The sequence below is a fragment of the Sciurus carolinensis genome, chromosome 6 (genome assembly GCF_902686445.1).
Source record: "Sciurus carolinensis chromosome 6, mSciCar1.2, whole genome shotgun sequence".
Classification (NCBI taxonomy): Eukaryota; Metazoa; Chordata; class Mammalia; order Rodentia; family Sciuridae; genus Sciurus; species Sciurus carolinensis.
In genome coordinates this window covers 150,440,269-150,458,596 of record NC_062218.1, presented here as the reverse complement: position 1 = coordinate 150,458,596, position 18,328 = coordinate 150,440,269, and the positions used below count along the sequence as shown (strand labels likewise).

The 18,328-nt window shown below is 35.0% G+C and overlaps 1 protein-coding gene across 2 annotated transcripts in view; it reads right to left on the bottom strand.

The window, feature by feature from the left end:
• Nucleotides 1-18,328, bottom strand: part of Gabrg2 (gamma-aminobutyric acid type A receptor subunit gamma2) — an 88,039-nt gene that overhangs the window by 37,271 nt on the left and 32,440 nt on the right. For both annotated transcript variants that reach the window (XM_047556888.1, XM_047556889.1), the window contains exons 4-6: nucleotides 17,707-17,927; nucleotides 14,550-14,632; nucleotides 13,405-13,542 (exon numbers count right to left, since the gene is read on the bottom strand). In XM_047556888.1, coding sequence (XP_047412844.1) covers nucleotides 13,405-13,542; nucleotides 14,550-14,632; nucleotides 17,707-17,927 — 442 coding nt within the window. The remainder of the gene's footprint in view (nucleotides 1-13,404; nucleotides 13,543-14,549; nucleotides 14,633-17,706; nucleotides 17,928-18,328) is intronic.

Below are 18,328 nucleotides of genomic sequence, written 5' to 3'. Positions count from 1 at the left end.
GTCTACATTTGACAGCCAAAGTCAATGACAGTTAAAGTGAAAGTCAACATACCATTTCTCTTCCACATTCTCTGACTCTTTTCTTCCAAAGATACTTTATAGGAGAGCTATTAAAAGATTGTTCCAAAACCTATCTTGTCTTTCTGTATAGTTTAAATGGAAGGTTAGAAAGCAAGCAAGATGGTACCATTGTATCAATCCTTAGCTTCTACAGACTTTCAAGAAAGTATAAATCGGCTTTATTTCTCAGAGCCATTCTATATGACTGGAATTTCTCAGGAATTTTTGTACATAGTCATTTTATTTCAAGGGTTAAATTAATAGAAAATATAATTATATTATTTTATGTTGTCACCTGTTTTCAAGGCTATTCACAATCTCCTATGCATTTTAAGATCCCTACCTTGGGTAAGACTCCTAGCAACTCTGACAGAATCATTATAATTCTTTCACTTTACAGATAAGCAGACTGAGAGCTGAGAGGTTACGTGACTTGCCCTGATACATATGTATGTTAAGAAGCTCATCTAGGATTTAAAACCATGTCTTCTCCCCACTAGCCCAATATTCTTTCCTTTCCTTTCAAATTTTAATAAAAAAGTTACATTTTACAAATATAGCACCCACACAATTACACCTAGACAGTGCTTTGAGTCACAGATAACAATTCAGGTCAAGGGAAGCATCACCATTATCTGTGTAAAACGACAAGAACATCTGAGGTTAGAGTCAGTTATCAGAACTCGAAACTCTGAAGTTGTTGCAGGTTTACATAATTTTTGTAAAATGGGTGGAATAACTCAATTGCTGTAACTTGAGTCAACAGTACTCACGGTGTTGTTACAGCATGCAGTTGGTATGAAGTGCCTTGAAAACATGTATTCTTTGTTATATATAATAAACATATATGTGTACAAACATGCACATGCACAGAGGAACTGTTCATATATGAAGAATTTTTTCTTCATAAAACTATTTATATCAAATCATCACTGCCTACAAAGAGAACCAACAAAAATGTTGGGAAACCCTCTCAGATTATGGGTTCAGTCCCTGGCTCTGGCACTTAACAGCTGTGCAGTCATGAAACTACAAAGGAGATTTGCCTTCTAAAGTTGTTGCAGGTTTTTGTGAAGTACTTCCCATAGTGCGTTTCACCCATGCAATGCCCAAACAAACCTGGCATTAGTGTCTGTTCCCGCATCTTCTCACCACCATCAACAGTGCGTAATAGATTCACACTGGCAGACTTTTTAGGAACAAAATATGGCTTAAGACTCATTTATTGTTAGCCAAGAAATGGAAATTTCTTTTTATACTCATTTTGTCTAACTTAATGGCCCTGGAACAATAGTTTGGGGACCCAAATGCTTGCTGATTCATTCCAGTACTACTAATAACCAGTCACATGGCAATGTTTTCAGTTATTGGTAGTGTTATAATTCATGGGTTTTGTCTATAAAACAGAAGAGCGGAATTAATTTTAAAAATGTTTCATAGAGGAAAAGGTTAAAATTGGACCTCCCTATTAAGGTTAAATACCAGTAATTTTGCTTGAAACTACTCTATTTAACCATGTTTCCTTCTACACAGGACTATTAGAGATAATAAATATTTTTTCATGCAAAAATAGCAACAATAAAAACAACCTGACCTTTTTATTATTTTGTGGCCATTCTTTATTAAATCATGTTCACTTATTTCCTCCTACTGACAAGAAGATGATTCTGGTTTATTGTTTCTTAGAAGTTATCACAGACTAATATCTGTGAAATTGAATTTAGTACAGTACATTATTTATGAACTTGTTTTTTATTGTAATTAATAAAGCTGTCTCAGCAGTACAGCAAGAGAAAATCTGCCCATGTTTATAAGGTGTGACAGTTCCCATCACCCCACTATCATTTTTGTGTTAATATCACATCTTCTCACCTGCTGCTTCTGAACAATTTTATAAAAATGAGAAGCAGTAGCTGCAGTTCGTGGACAAAGTCAGGTAGGCTTCACCTGTCTCTTCCAAAGGATGATAGTCAGGCTGAGAAACAATTTCATAGCTGGGCTGTATTTCCTCTGTGAATAGGTGCTCCTCTACTTTTTTCTACAGTAACTTTTCCTGGCATATGACCATGAGCTTTGAAGATCTACAGAAACTGGAGTGACAAACCACCAACCAAGGACTTTGTTCTTCCCCATGGAGTCAGGGATTTCTTTGGCCATTGTAATACCAGATCAGATGGCCCAGTGTCCTCAATGTACCACTGTCCTAAAGAAGACTTCATGAGAGCCGATGACCAGGTCTTCTGACTTCCTATACTTTCTTAGAAGGCCAGGGCAGGAGGACTTTCATGGCACTAAGGATTACACTAATGTAATTTGAGATTACAGTTTTGTAGTTCAAAATATTTTCTGCCCTTTTCTCTCAAGTGCACCACTGAGGACCCTTCCTGGTGGTCCTCTGTGCAAAGAGAGAAGCATCTCATCCCATAAACATCAGGCTTGTCATTTGCTTCAGCCAGTAGAATGTAGATGGAAATGATTTATGCCTACCAAACACAGACTTTAAAAATAGTATGTTTTTATATTATTCTCCTTTTGACCATGAGAATAACATATCAACAAATTATGAAGTATAGGAAGAAGAGCAACATAAATTTTTTTGTTGTTGTTGTTTTAGGCACTAAAATTCTGGTGTTGTTTGATAGCAGGGCATAGTCCTGCTTAAACTGACCAGTAAAATTGATTCTACCATATTTGTATATGAATAGTTTTAGATAAGTAGATGCTAGAAAATAGATCATTATAGAGATATGTTGTCATAATAGCAGGAAAAATGCAAAATAGATAATGTGATGGGACCAAGGGCATGTTTTTCTGCAAAAAATTCAGAAACGACCCTCGCTTTGGAACCACCACTGAATTTAAATCAGAATGTCAGTAAGGAAACATGACTGTCTTTCCAGTCATGTACTACATGATCTTGGACAAGGTCCTTAACTCTCTGGATATTTTTCTACAGTGTTGGTGGTACCTGATCATCTCAGCTGTAAAATGAGGATTGCATTATAGAATGACTATGGAAAGTGCATGAGGTGAGGCATTGGAGGCGTGAACAAATACGAGCAGCATTGTTATCGTGATTACTGTTATTATAGAGGTGGTACTGCCATGATTTTTTGGGTGGACTGCTTAGTCACAGGACTATTTAGCATCCAGCCAGATTTATATAAGTAAGTTATTAAAATAAAATATCATGCAAATAAACGAAGGCCATTCTAAGTGCTCTTGATTGCAGATATTCTCCCTGTTTGAAGTCACTGCGTGCCTGTCCTTTTTCCACTCTGAAAGTCTTGTCACAGCCACTGCCCTAGCTTCACCTCCCCCCAATTTCTCACTCACTCTAAATTCAAAGGAAACCCCTCTTCCTCCTTCCGCCTACTGTGGATCCCATGCCAAATTCTCAATCAGACCTTACCTGACTTACCAATCCTCCCTATGGCAATGACCCCTTCACCAGATGCCCCTAAAGAACTTGAAAGTATACTGAGCTGGGGGTAAAAAGACTTGACCTCAAGTCCAAGGTGAGCTTCTTAACATACATACATATGAGGGCAAGTCATTTAACAAATACCTCTCTTCATTTCTGAAATAATAACACAAAATGAAGAAATTTCTGTCAGAAACTCTTGGGGACATAGAAAGTCTCAATATCCCACAGAAGTTTGCTTGATATCAGAGCTGCTAAATATCAGTTAATATAACTCATCAATTTAAGGGTAAAAAGGTCCTTTAAAATCAATCTAATCTGAATTTTTTAAGATGAAGAAACTGTGGGCCTAAAGGGAAAATGACTTGCTCAAGGTCATTCACGCACAGGGTGATACAACTAGAAAGGCAGCCCTTCAACAGAAGGGCTTCGCCCCGCTGTCTCATCTCACTATAGAAAAAGAAGAATAGGATTTTGCAGCAGACCAATTGCTCTGTAGGTCTTTATAAAACAACAAAAGGATGGAATGCTACTTGGCAATGCAAGACTGCTGGTCTCTAAGGGGCAGGAAAGTGACCATAAAACTTTGAGTTGCTTGATTTGAGTTGAAAAAGAAACACAAAGAGAACTCTACAGGCAGAGATGCCCTATATTATCAGACAGCACAATTTTATTTTTATTCAAAATCTCTCTTCCCTGAAAGTGAAGATGAATGGAATGAGCTTAAAATCAGTTTGCATTGCTTCTGCTAGACATCTGAGAGGCAGGTGTGGCATGTAAAAAGCAAGTCAGATCCTCAGACAGGGTCCGGTACTTCTTTGCAACTCACTTAATGTCTGCTCTCAGACCAACCTTGGCTGAGTCACAGCTTTTACATTCATAGAGTCTTGTTCTGCGATAGAAGTGCTGTCTATATATAGATATACACTTGCTGCCATTGGAGGATTGATTGTCTCTCATCTTCCTCCATTTTCAGTAAGGACATGCATACATATTCTTCTCTGTAATAAGGAAGTAGTCATTTAAGAAGAAAACTAATATTCCTGAAAGTGGGAGAGGAAAGTGACAGGGACTTCGGTAAGCTGTGAATTGCATACCCCACATGTTGAGACTGCTGATAACACTGCTCCACACAACTCTTTTCGCTTGGGAATAGGGCACAATTGTTTAGGATGTAAAGGTATTTCAGGATTTCCTATGAAATGTCTCAATTGTTTAATGAGTTCAATAATTTCACTCTGCCTGTGCTTAATAACCCAGGGTAGAGGGGAGTTAGACAACTTGTTACCAATTCACACACTCTGACATTAGTGTGTAGCATAATTTTCCAGTTATAATTGATCTTTTAAGATTTTGTCATGGATAATTAAAAACAACAAATAAAAAAAAGGAAAAAAGATTTAGCCCAATTTTTTTATGTTTGTATCAATCTAATTTCACCCTTGGTCACTGATACAGTAACAAGAACTTGCCAGCTAAGGAAATGTGATCATTATGTGGTTACAATAGGTGTCCGTGATTGCATTATCTCTTTAACAAGGAGCTATTACACAGCTCATGAATTACACACTGGCTTTTATATTACATGACTCTTCACCATTTAGCAGTGAACAATAGATATAAATGGTGAAAATCAAGGTGCGTGATCCTATTAATCATAGGCAGAGGAGAAACATATTTGGAAACTATTCTAGTGAACTTCATTGTCTAATTTGAAATTTTCAACTTTATGTCTTATCAGCAATGTCATGTATTTCTTGTGCTCCATTATTCAAAATTAAAAGTGTCATCTTATAGAGCTGGTACTGAAGTGCTTATGGGCAAAACAATTAGATATGTTGAGCATGGGAAAAAAGTTTTAATTTTAAGAAAATGCTACTTTTTAGTATAATCTCTTGTCATCATTCTTAAAGATGGTATATTACAAGGAGCAGATAATTTTCAAGTGGGAGATTAAAAGATGATAGTATGAAAAATTGGACATTTATATTAAGGGTACCATATTAACTATAAGGCACTATTACTTTAGCAGAGATACACAGTTATGGTTTGGATTTTAAATGTCCTCCCAAGACCCATATACTAAAGTCTTGATCACCAGCCTGTGGAGCTCTTTAGAGGTGGTGGAATCTTTAGGAGGTGGGGTCTAATGGGAGGAAGTTAGAACATTCAGGGTCTGCCCTTACAAGGAACCTTGGGACCCTGGTCACTTCCTTCTTTTCTTTGCTTCTCAGGTGCCAAGAAGTTCAGCAGATTTGCTCCACCTCATACTCTCTGCCATGATATTTCTGCCTCATCAAGGTCTGAAAACTATGGAGTGAAGGGACTATGGACTGAAAACCCTGAAACTGTGAGTCAAGATAAGCCCTGTCTTCTTTTAAGTTGATTTTTTCCAAGTACTTTGTCACAGCAATGAAAAGCTGACTAATACCCATATACAAAAGTAAACAAAAAATTACATTGCAAATCATGTTTAACATATTTGTCAATCCTTTTTCCTGGGGATTTTCTGATCTATTTTGGGTGTACTTATAAAACTGGATGTTCTTAATTTTCTGAATGAGATAGATTACATGAGTGACAGGTGAGAATTGTGAAGAAAGTCTGGTAAGCCTCCTTTAGTCTGTATTCCAGCAAATTCCAGCAAATTATTTTCTGGGTTATTCTGTAATGCAATGTGTCCTGATCTTCACTCATTATTTTCCTGACTGCCATTTGCTGCCTTTTTTCAGTCTTTGATATGCTTAAATGCTGATATCTGTAATGTTAAATAGCATTATTTTCTGAAAATGCCAAAAGAAGATGTAGGAATCATTCAATTACATAAAATTGGGTAAAAAGTACCTGCCCTGACTTTGTTTGAAAAACATAATCTCAGTATGCTGTCTCTATTCTCACTCACATTTTTATATGTTAAAAAAAAAAGGTAATGTTTTAAACTAACTTTTGTACAGCAGTTGGACAGGTGTTATCTCTTAGTTACATATGCTTACTCTGATGTGTCTTTTAAATGTTGTGAGATAAGATTTTCAATTAAGTTAGGAAAAAAACAAAAATTGAATGCTTTCTTGACCTGGTTGGTTTTGATAGACTATCAAAATAAGAGATTAATTCTTGAACTTATTTTAAATACTAGTCATGTAAATCTTTCATTATGTTTGCATTCAAAGGACATTTTTCTTCAAGGAACACATTTATACAAATATACTTGATCTAATAGTTTCTTAATCAAGTCCAGATAAAAAATAGTGACCAAGAGGACCCCTTAGCTAGTAGATGATAACACCCCATAGACCTTACATGTTTCTGGAAAATGAAAGGTTCTCATTATTAAATTAAGTTTATGATTTTATTGTGTTCTCTATCTAAACATAAATGCTATTTCTACAATTTCACTTGATCATGCATACACATGGTTATCATATTAAGTGCTAATACTTCATTATTGAATGTCCCTATAAAAGTAGCCATTATCAAGATTAGAAATAAGTTTCTCAAATTGATCTATCCCTTCAAGAAATATGTTTATAAGAGACAGTAGAGTCAAAATTATGGATCTAAATAAATAACTCCATTTCACTGAATGTCCTTGAACCAATTACTTAGCCCATCTAAACTTCAGTTTCTTCTTCTGTCAAGCAAAAAATGATAATACTTTCTCAGAAGCTTGATAAAGAAATAAAATGGTATCATGCATATCACAGAGATGCTAAAACATCAGAAAGCCATGGTCCCTTCCAAGCACACAGCTATAGTTCCCAGCCCCATTTTGTCTCCATGGAAACATACAATGCTTTCTTGCCAAGGGAAGCTAAGTAGCAATGACAGGTGTCACCCTGAAACCAAACAGTTTCTTTGATTTCATATGATTTATCTATAAAATATCTTTCCAACCCTTGAAACCTATTTCCTGAGAGGTAATGTAGGGAAAATTTTGGAATTGAAAATTCATGTGTGATTTTTAAATGTATTATACAAATATTCCCATATTTGCAAATCAAAGAAAAATAAGTTGCCATTTTTGGTTAATATTTTCTGAAAGTATTTGTTTTATCACTAAGGACCAAAGAGATGGAGAAGGAGTATTGTTTTCCCCAAATTAAAACTCTAAATATGAAGGAGTTTATTTTTGCATTTGTCTTGCTTTGAAAACATAATTAAAAACTTGAAGGAGAAACAGCCTAGGAAAACATTCATATGTAAAGAAAGTAGCTCTTACATTATGACATCCATGACATAACCTTGGTTATACTAGGGGTTAACAAAAAATGCTAAGGATGAGAACTCTAAAGAAGCACCTGACAAAATGCCTTCTTTTTATAGAAAGGTACTCTCATACTGAAGAGGAAAAGTGACTTCCCTATGGCTACTCTTTGTCCAGATCTATTTACATAACTCATACATTTTCCTATCCTGAAACCAAAGTTAACTTTTCTAAATTGAAGCTCAAAAATAAAATAAAAATCTATATGGTACCATCATCCACTGATTTATTTTAAGATACTGCATTATTCCAAGTAGTTTGAAAATTTTAGTATTGATTAAAATAGGCTCACAACTCACAGAAACTCAAAAATAACTAAAGACTATGGAATTGATACTACAGTTGTTTATTTTTCCTTTGACATTTAGAGGACTCTTTTTCTCCCTCTCACTTTCAGCCACTTCAGTGAAAGTATAACTTCAATTGTTTCTTTTTATTTTCCTCTCTGCCAAAAAAATAAAATAACTCACTTCAAGAATGAGTCTCCTTATTTTCCAAAGACATATAAATTCAAACAGTCTGAAAAGGGAGAGCGTTTTTATTCACTATTCAGAGAATTGTTTCTCTTGTATATATACGGTGATGCATGCACAAGAGTGGATTTGAACTTGGCATTAAAAAATGGAATTAAAATGTGCAGAGACTGGAGTAGGTGTGCAGCCTATCCAGGAAATCAGAAGATGGTAGAATGGAGAATGACAAATGGTATTTGAAGATGAGGAGTAGGTAGTAGATATTTTAGAAATCAGGCAAAGAGCATGGACTTCATCCATGAAGCTGGTGTTTCTAAAACTATCTGTATGCACCAGTGGAGAGGAAGATGAATTTAGTGATGCACAGCTTTTTCATTTTCATATGCTATGTATTTCTTAGATTGGAAATCAGGAAAATATGACTAGCATATGGCCAAAAAGGCAGGTTAAAGACAACAAAGGAAGAAAATAATAGCTAATTTACATGGATATGACAAAAATTATGAATCTGTTTCATGAAAATTCAGTGCTTTGGGTGCATTGCTAAAGACAATACAGACACTTTAATCAAGATAATTGTCACATTTACTGGCCTAAAGGGTCAGAAATTGTGGAGTAAAATAAGTGTCTATATAACAAAACTGCAATTATGTGTGAGAGTGCATGTTCTTAGAAATAGTTCCAAACTGTTTTGCTGTTAAGATTAGTAAAAGCATCATTGAGGAGGTGTCATTAGATCATAAATATAGAAAGGTAAGAATGAGTTAAGAAGCCATGCAAGAGGAGAGGGGAAGAGTCATGATTAAATACGAGTAGAGGATTGGCTGAATTCAGGAAAATATTAAAGGGGAAAGTGCAGAAAACAGTGATGGAAAGTTCATGAGATCGGTTTCTGACATATTAGAAAGAAAAGCTTGTTCTTAATTGAACCTACGGGATTCTTGACATCTGATGTAAGCTGTACCCAGGGACTCACTGTACCCCAGTGCAGTGAAATAGTATAATGATTATGTGCACGTGTCTGGGAACAGATCACTTGAGTTCATGTCCCAGAGCTTGCCCAAGATCCCTGCAAATAAATGAACCCCTGGAAGTCTCAGTTTTTTCATTGACAGTGATAACATTGTGTTAATAATTGTAGGCGTGACTGAGTTTGAGAATTAAAGTAGGTCATTTTCACAAAGTGCTTTAGGACACGTGTAGTTATTGAGCAACCAGGTGCTAGCCTTTGTGGTTATTATGTACAGCACAGACCTTAAAAGGAAGACTGACAGCAGGGGCCTAGCTACCTCAGCCTCTGACATAGTCCAGATCAGAACAAACAAAATCGGGAACTGGGACAGTGGCAATGGCAACTGGAAAGAGAACAGTTACACAAGATTTTTCAGAGGCATAACTGCCTTCATGATTCATTGGATGTGGGAGGCAGAGAAATGACTCTGAGTGTTCACGCTTGGCTCGCTGGGGCAATGGTACCGCTTTTGCCAGATATAGAATAGTCAGGAAGAGATGCTGGTTTGCAGGAGAAATCATGGATCCAGAATTCGTTCTTATGTATTGACTGAATGAAGGGTCTCCTCATGTCTTATCTATCTACCCCCAAGGAAATATTTTTCTCAAGTGTAGTACAGATAAAACTGAGAGTGAAGGAGATGATCCAGGTGGTGGCTGAAATGACTTTCAAGTAACATTAAACTACCTGATGAGAAAATTGTTTCCTATGAAATGTTCCTTCTATCCTAATTACATCAAGGAGAATGTTTTACTTTGATATTAATTAGTCTGTGCTGTATCTGTGATCTCTCTCTTTCTCTTGTATTCAATATCTTCAATCTGGTTCTCACAAATATGTGCACTTGAAATTTAAGAACATCTGTTTGTTTCTTATATTCCATATCAACTTTTTATGTCAGTTGATTCTGGCTTTCCATTTACTGTCTTAATTTTTAAAGAAAAACACATTTATTTTACCAAGGCAACCAATTGAAAAAAACAAGGCAAAGTGTGGAGATGAAGCTAGGTCTGATCACTGGTGCCTGGTCTTGTAACTGCCATGACTGCCCATAGTAAACCTTGTCTGTTTTCCCCCAGCATTGTTTCCCAGCACGCCACCCATAAATACTGTTACGGGAGAACATGGCGCCTTACCACCAGACTCTGGTACCTTCAGCCCCAGGAATGTGTCTGATGTTCTTGATGTTACCTTGAGAAAACCCAGGTACCTTCCGGCTTGGATAAAGTCATTTTACACTCACTGTTACGTGACCCCCTCCACCTGCCCCACATCACAGAGATCTACTGGTCTTACTGTTGCCCTTCACCATGCTTCTGTCAGAAAGTTCCTAACAAATTGTATCCTGTGCAATTCTAGATCTGTCTTCCTTTTGTTTGGTCTCAGGGTTCCTTGCAGTTGGTTCTTTTACAACAGATTTTTCTGATACACTAAGGAGCCAGCAGGACAGTTACCACTTAGGTAACTTTATTTTGTCAAGCTTGAATGAATGAGGTTTGGAAAACTCTGCAATAAGCTATGTCACATTTCAGGCAATATTTATGTCCAGTTAAGACTTCTTGAAGGAAGATACGTCTACTACAAGTCAAGAAGAAAATCACCTTATAATGATGATCATTATTCAAAAACATTATAATTGGACTTCTGATAATTTCCCAAAAAAGTTATTAATAAATATTCTTTATAAATATTAACTAGTTATAGAGTGTTGATGCAAAGATAAAGTGGCAGTATGGGGATAGGAAACAATGGTAGAGTGAAAGAGACATTATTATCTCACATACATATATGACTGCATGACTGATGTGATCCTACAATGCGTATAATCAGATAAATTAAAGATTACACTCACTTTATGTACGATCTATCAAAATGTATAAATTCATTCTATTGCCATGTACAACAAATTAGAACAAATAAAAAAGATTTTAAAACATCCAAAAAATCTTCCAATGTTTACAAAATCAACTCTCATATGATTCAGTCTTGAAGCTAGTTTTTAATTCAGACTTTTCTCTTCATAGAAGTCATTGAAATAGTGCACAAAGTATAAACCAGCAAGAGCAAGGAATGGGAAAACCAAATATGGAGCTTACCCATCCTGTTAAAATTCACAAAGGAGCTGATGAATTCAGGCAAGTGAAGCTACTGGGTATCAAATCCAATACCTTTTTCAATATGAATTTGCTGTGATTTCCTCAGAAAGACTAATAGCCTTGTGAGACGTTGGCAATTCTCTTTGCTACTCTTAGAATAAGAGGATAATTTACTCTGGCTTTATCTCTTAATTGTCGGTAAATGCCCTCTATCTCTCTTCCTATGAACATTGAGAGGAGAGTCACGTTGGACCCTGTGATGTACAGCCAGCCCTTCTGCTTCTGTCATTTGGTCTCAGTGCTACTCTGGGCTCAAAATGACTAAACAAAAAATGTGCTTGTCATGAGTTTGTGAGTTCTGTTTTAGGGTACTAGAATAATTATAGAAATACAAATATACAGCATTCTAGAAGCACAGAGAATTGGAGATTATTTTTACATGCTCTTCCTTTCACAGATGGAGGACTTCAGCTCTAAGGCAATCCTCAATCTCTTTTTTTATTTGCTTTTATAAACCAAAGGAAAGATTGTTCTAGTACTTGATGGCCAGGATTTCCTGTGAATAAGGGAACAGAAGGCCACCTTTCAAAAATATACTGAAGCATTACTTGACCTTTCTGCTTCTATTTGCAGAATGAGATCCTTGAGAAGGAACTCACAGATACTGAAAACAGTGTTGGGACCAAATAACTCCTGATTTAGAGAATGGTGTTTTTAAAAGCAAATCTCGAATTTTTATCTTTATGTAGGCTCTTAATTTTCTTCTTTTTAAATATGTTTTTTAGTTTCATATGGACACAATGCCTTATTTATTTTTATGTGGTGCTGAGGATTGAACCCAATGGCTCACACATGCTAGTTAGGCGCTCTACCACTGAGTTACAATTCCAGTCTCTTAATTTTCTTCTCTCTGTACAACAGACCAAGGTCTATTCCAACTTAACACACAAAAAAATATCCCGTGAGTTCTAGGAAAAACAGGTATATATGAACAAATCAATAGAAATCAGTTAACCTCATGGAAATATATTTCTAGTGGCATGCCTTAATAGATAATAATTTGAGAACATAATGCATTTGAAATTATGACATATTTAAATTTACATAAGTTTAAAAGGAGTAATTGGAGTCATCTGCATGGAGTGTACATTCAGTATTTCAGTGTTCCTACTGAACACACAGGAGAAAGTTCTTGTTTGGAAATAAGTCTAACTCACTCCACTTGGCATTTCAAAACAATTAAATAATACCATTATAAATTATGAGAGTTCATATAAAAACTTTGACTTTTTAGCTTCTCTTGAAAAATCTGAAGTACTGACCACATGATGCCTCATGCACACCTGAAAAGTATAATTAGTTTTGGTAAGACTGACTACTGATAAATTTCCAAGTGCCAGGTAAGTATCATTCCATTATTCTAAGCATTTGGCTTTTTTGTTGTTGCTGTTTTTTTCCATACAGAGAATCCCTGTGAGTGGTTATTTTTATCCATCTTGGGTACTTGCGTGCTTGGAAAAGTTGACCCCCTTAGAAATTCAACAATTTTGCTCAGTATCTATACCTGATAACTGATGGAGTTGGGATTTGAACCCAAAGCTTGGTTTATTTCCACTAATAAAGTCAGGTTGGAATATTAAATTATTGAATAGAGAATTAGTCTATATCTATTACAGTCATTTTTCTGCATTTGTTGAAGTTATGTTATCTCTGTATGTTTATTTCAAGTGTTGCTCTTTCAATATGTTAGAAAACATATTTCCTAAAAGAAACAATAAATTTACACCTGATAAATATTTTCTTTTTAAAAATAATTGCCATTCATTTTTTGCTTAAATGAATTAGCAAATAATTTACTAATCCAATTTGAATCCAATTTGCTTTCAATTGATAAATACAGCTATGTTTATCCATTCTACTAGAACACCAATTATAATTTTCTCTGGAAAATTAAAGCACTTCATTAATTTTCTGAATATCATTATTAGACAGGCATTGAAAATATTTTGAAACCATATATAACAAAATTTTAACTCCGGAAGGGTTACTTGAAATTCTTTTCAAGTGCCTCTTACCAGAAGTTGTCTTCACTACTTCAGTGGTATTTCTCAATCCGACAAATGAAAATTGATAAAGCCTCCAAGATCTTGTGTCACCCACTTCGACAGAACTACGCTTCCACTGATAGACAATCTCTTCACGTGGGTAGCCATCTACAGTGAGATGGGAAAACTTACGTTAAAAATGATGATAAATGGTGATTAATTGAACACATGTAGCAACTACTGTCTATGAAAATTTTTCTAAGTATACTTGATGTACATTTAGGTTTTTCCTCTGGTTTACACTGAAATTGGTGCAATGATGAACTGGTGATTTGTTTTTTAACTCTGGTTATGATTTAATTGGTTCGTAGGAATCTCCCTGACTTCCAGGCTGGGATATTATGTTTGCCTGAAGACGAATTTAAGGCTGTGGATATAGTTTGTTGGTAGAGTTCTTGTTTAGCATTTGCAAGGCGCTAGGTTTGATGCCCAGCACCATAAATAAATGAATAAACAAAACATCCATACTCTTATCTTTCATTCTACTTAACATGCAGAACTGGCAGACAGAAAATAAGTAATAGAATGAATGACCTAACATACATACTGCATAGATACTGAACTAAAGTAAGTCAAACATTTGGGGAAATTAGGGATTGATTGTTTGGATTTGGGAATCTGTGAAGTTTATTAAGATTTCGTCTGGGTTGGATTTGTCATCATGGAACCTTGTGGCACTTCATTATTTGATAACAATAATAATTAATAAGAAGCCATGCTTTTATTGGGTTTAACTGTGTCAGGGTGCATACTAAGCATTTTACATATATTATACCAATAAAACAGTAATTCATTGTTTGAGAGGTCTTAATGAGCAATGTGCTGCAACATTCTGGACCCATTCCTGGGTCCAGGCAAACTGCCAGTTCATTAAAAGTTTGAACCCCAGTGAAACCTATCTGTAATTCCAGATAAAACAGATCAATTGTTTTTCAGAAACTGCCTAATTGAGATAAACTGGGATGACGCTGAAAGACTGTCAACATCTTTAAACTCAACAGCATAGCTTTATGCCATCTTGCAATTCTCTGTGATTCTCCCAGTTGATTGACATTTCGAGTAGAAAAAAAACCACAGACCACAGGGGATACGGAATGCAGAGGCACTACACTTACAGCTGGAGAACTCCAGGGGACAGGAGTGCTCATCCATGGGGAAGTTGTGCAGCTGTAACTGGCACTCAGCATCAATTGTCAGTCTAAAGAGAAAGATGTTAAAAGTAAGAAAGATTTTAAAAATAATTTTAAAATGTACAATAGTATGATTTCTAGAGTATATCTCACATTCTAATCCGTAACACAAAATGATCTTCACTGAAGAAATCTACTAAGTCCAGTCAAAAATTAAGAGACTAAATGTGTGTTCATTTTTACAGACCAAACCTTAGCATCTCATTCACCTCAACTCCATTTATCCAAAATCTGTGATCATTTAAGTTTTGTGTTTGGATTTATTTTTTAATTTTTTTAAATTTTTTTGCAAATTAATTGCACACATGAGATTGCTCAGTGAATATATTTAACTTACTTAACAGAACAAACTGTTTTAAGAACTTAAGCTCATTTACTCTTTGCATATAAAAGAATGCTGAGAATTCTCAGATCTTATCTGCTAATTAAAGCAGGACCTTCTGTTTGAAAGTGCTTGTCAGCTGTTAGCTTTAAATTGCTATAGGTAAGTTTAAAAATTACTGTATTGCAAATGGACTTTTATGCATTTTTATAATGGAACATCTTGAATTCATTAAATGGAATGTTAAAGGGTAGAGGAACATTGTATCATTGCCAATCCATAGTGCATACATATGTGCAGACGTATTAGAAAAATGCTTGCCAGTGAGTATGAATTAGTTTGCATCTAGAAAACTTCTTAATGCACACAGATTTTGAGTCTAAGTTCCTGGACTGGGAATCCAGGAAGGAGAAGATTTAAAGGAGCCAGATGTTTTGACTACCTTTTAAGAATTGTGAATATAATTCAAAATTGGACAGGTGAAGGGATAACAAGTTTTAAAATTTCATATTTCTTAATTCTTTTTATTTAAACATATAGATATCAGTGTTTACATTATAAACATGCTTTTTCAAAACATTCTTTTAAAATATTTTCTAATTAGCATAACATTTAATTGGAGAGAATGATCATTCAGTATTGTATTAGAGTAATTACTAATCTTCAAATATATTCTAAATTCTCTAAGAAGCAATGGATAGAGTGAATTGTTTCCCCATTTGATAAGTGTCACTATGCCTTTAGCATGCTTGAACTTTTCCAAAATCACATAACTAGTGACATGGTTAAGATGTGGGTTTAGGTTTATCAATCTTCAAAACTGAAGGTTTTCATCATTGCTGCTCCATAATTACATGGACTTCAAATAAAAGACTGGTTTTATTCATAATTTAAATTATAATTAAATTTGATATTTTATTAGTATTATCTCTCCAAATTAAACCTGAATTATTAAAGTTGAAAATAATACAGATAGATTGCAGATACAGACATATTCAACTATGCATGTGTGCACCCCCTATGCACACAGCTCATTATAGATAAGCAACCAGAATAAAATCATCTCTATAGATAGACTGGCAAAGACGCAAGTCTTAATTGAATCTTATGAGTGACATATTGAGGTGGCTTTTATAATTAAATATAGTAGTGATTCCCCAAATTAATAAGTCAAAAAAATGACTAAAATGTTATGAGAATGATAGAGGCTTGAGACAGGGTGACTGGTTTCATATTTCAAAAGTTAGACTGAATGCCGATTTATTGGACCAGGCTTTGCTTTTCACTGGTTTCTAATTTCAGTTATTCCCTTATCTCTAATTTAACAAAACCCATGATGCATGGATTTAAAATAGATGCAATGAATTTCTTTTGCAGTTGTGGTCATTTTTTCCTCTAATTGATCTAACTCTGATAAAGACTTTGGAATGATTTTGAAGTATTACATTTTATAAATTAAATATTACATAAGGCGTAAAAATACGTGTCACAAGTGACATGAATCATTTTGAAGTTAGAGGTTCTGAGATACTAAGATGTAAAAGAATCACATTTTTCATATTTTTACTGAAAATATATACAAATATTTTAATATCTTCTGTGTTTACTATTTATGAGACTCAATATTAGGTATTTTATATATCACCCCATTTTGTCTTTGTAATGGTTCTGTAAGGTAAGAATATTTACCTGTATTTTATAGACATTCTGAAATGAAAGGTACAGGTTTGCTCAACTGTAGCAGAGGTGGGGGAGGGGTTACAGTGTGGTGCCTGCAGTTCTCACATAATTCATCTAAATAAAAGTGTAACCAAGTAAAATCATCTTGCTTACTATGCAAAGCTTTGAGATGTCTTCTAGAACCAAGAATCCTGTTATCATACAGCTTCTGCCAAGTTAGTATAGAATTTCTGAAGAGTTGCCCCTAGTTCATACAGATAATAAGATAGAGAGCAAAGAACTACAGCCAGATCCAGTTGATTCCTAAGTATATGTACTTAGCTATTGTGCTCTTTAATAATGTACTCTCACCAATGAGGAACTTCAGTGTAATGATATCTTAAATGCTCATGAGTAAGAAGTGGGTTAAGATAATAATGGCATAAAGTAATTTACATAGAAAACTTTCCAAATATTATGTAATACCTAGATTCAGAAGATATAAGATGGCTTTTTCAACTCTTCCAAAAACGTCTAATCCCAAAATAGACAATAAATTATGTCACACAACCTTAGCAATGTCACAAGGAAGAGGGACAGGAGAGAGGGTAATAAATTCTAAGTGCTTGCTATTGTGCAGCTGAAAGAAAAAGAATCCATGGACGCTCCCACATCAAATATTCTTCTTTAGCAAGAAATGCTAAAGAAGATAGAAATGAGGACATTTCCAAGCACAAGAAGTGGTGGTCCCTAAGATGACTATTTTAATTTTCTTATTCTAAATTAGCAGGACTTACACCCAAAATACCAAGCTTGGTGCAAATGTCAGAAGACCTCACAAAGGCAAGGGACATTTCACACCAGTCGTGAGAAAACAGTGCGCTTACATTAATCACAGAAAATGAGTTCTACCAATGAATAGTACTTTAATGAATTTTATTGATAACAGAAAGAAAAACTTGGTGATGTCCTATGCTATTTTCATCAGACATACCAACCCTGATATAGGCTGGAAATTTCATTTTTTTCTTTTATAAAGTTAGTATGGTTGATTGTTATTATATTCCTAGTGATTACTCTGCTTCCTTTCCAGAAGAATACCTTAGGGTATAGAGCACTCGGCCATCATTCCAAATTCTCAGCATCCTATTGGGAGTGGTTATCCAGTGTGCATCGGCCTTTTTGGAGTTTCTGAAGAAAGTGTCTGGGATCCAGATTTTTCCCACCATGTTGCTATTCAATCGAAGGACTTTAATGGTGCTGTTAAATTTCAAGCGTCTGTCATACCATGTTTGGGCAAAAAATATATCAATGGTATATTCCTATTTTAAAGAGAAAGATAACAGAACATTTTAATACAATAAGAATATATTTTGTATATTTTATTCTTGCACATATTGCCAATATGAGTAAAAGTTACTTTGGTTTTGCATACTCCAAGAGGAAGCAATAGCTTTGTGTATAAGGTCATTGCCTCAACCATCTTTTGCAAACAGTTTAATATTTTTATTAAAAAAAAAAAACTAGACCTTTCTTAATATATTCTGACAAAAAGTTCATAGCCCTGACGTCATTCTTTGCTTCCCATGTCTAGAGAGCACAATCCGTCATGGTATTTGAGCCACCTCATTCATTGCTGTGGAAAATTGTCCTAAGCATCGTTGTGTATTCAGTGGCATCCTTACTTCTATTTTCTAGGCATCAGCAGCAACCCCTCCACTTC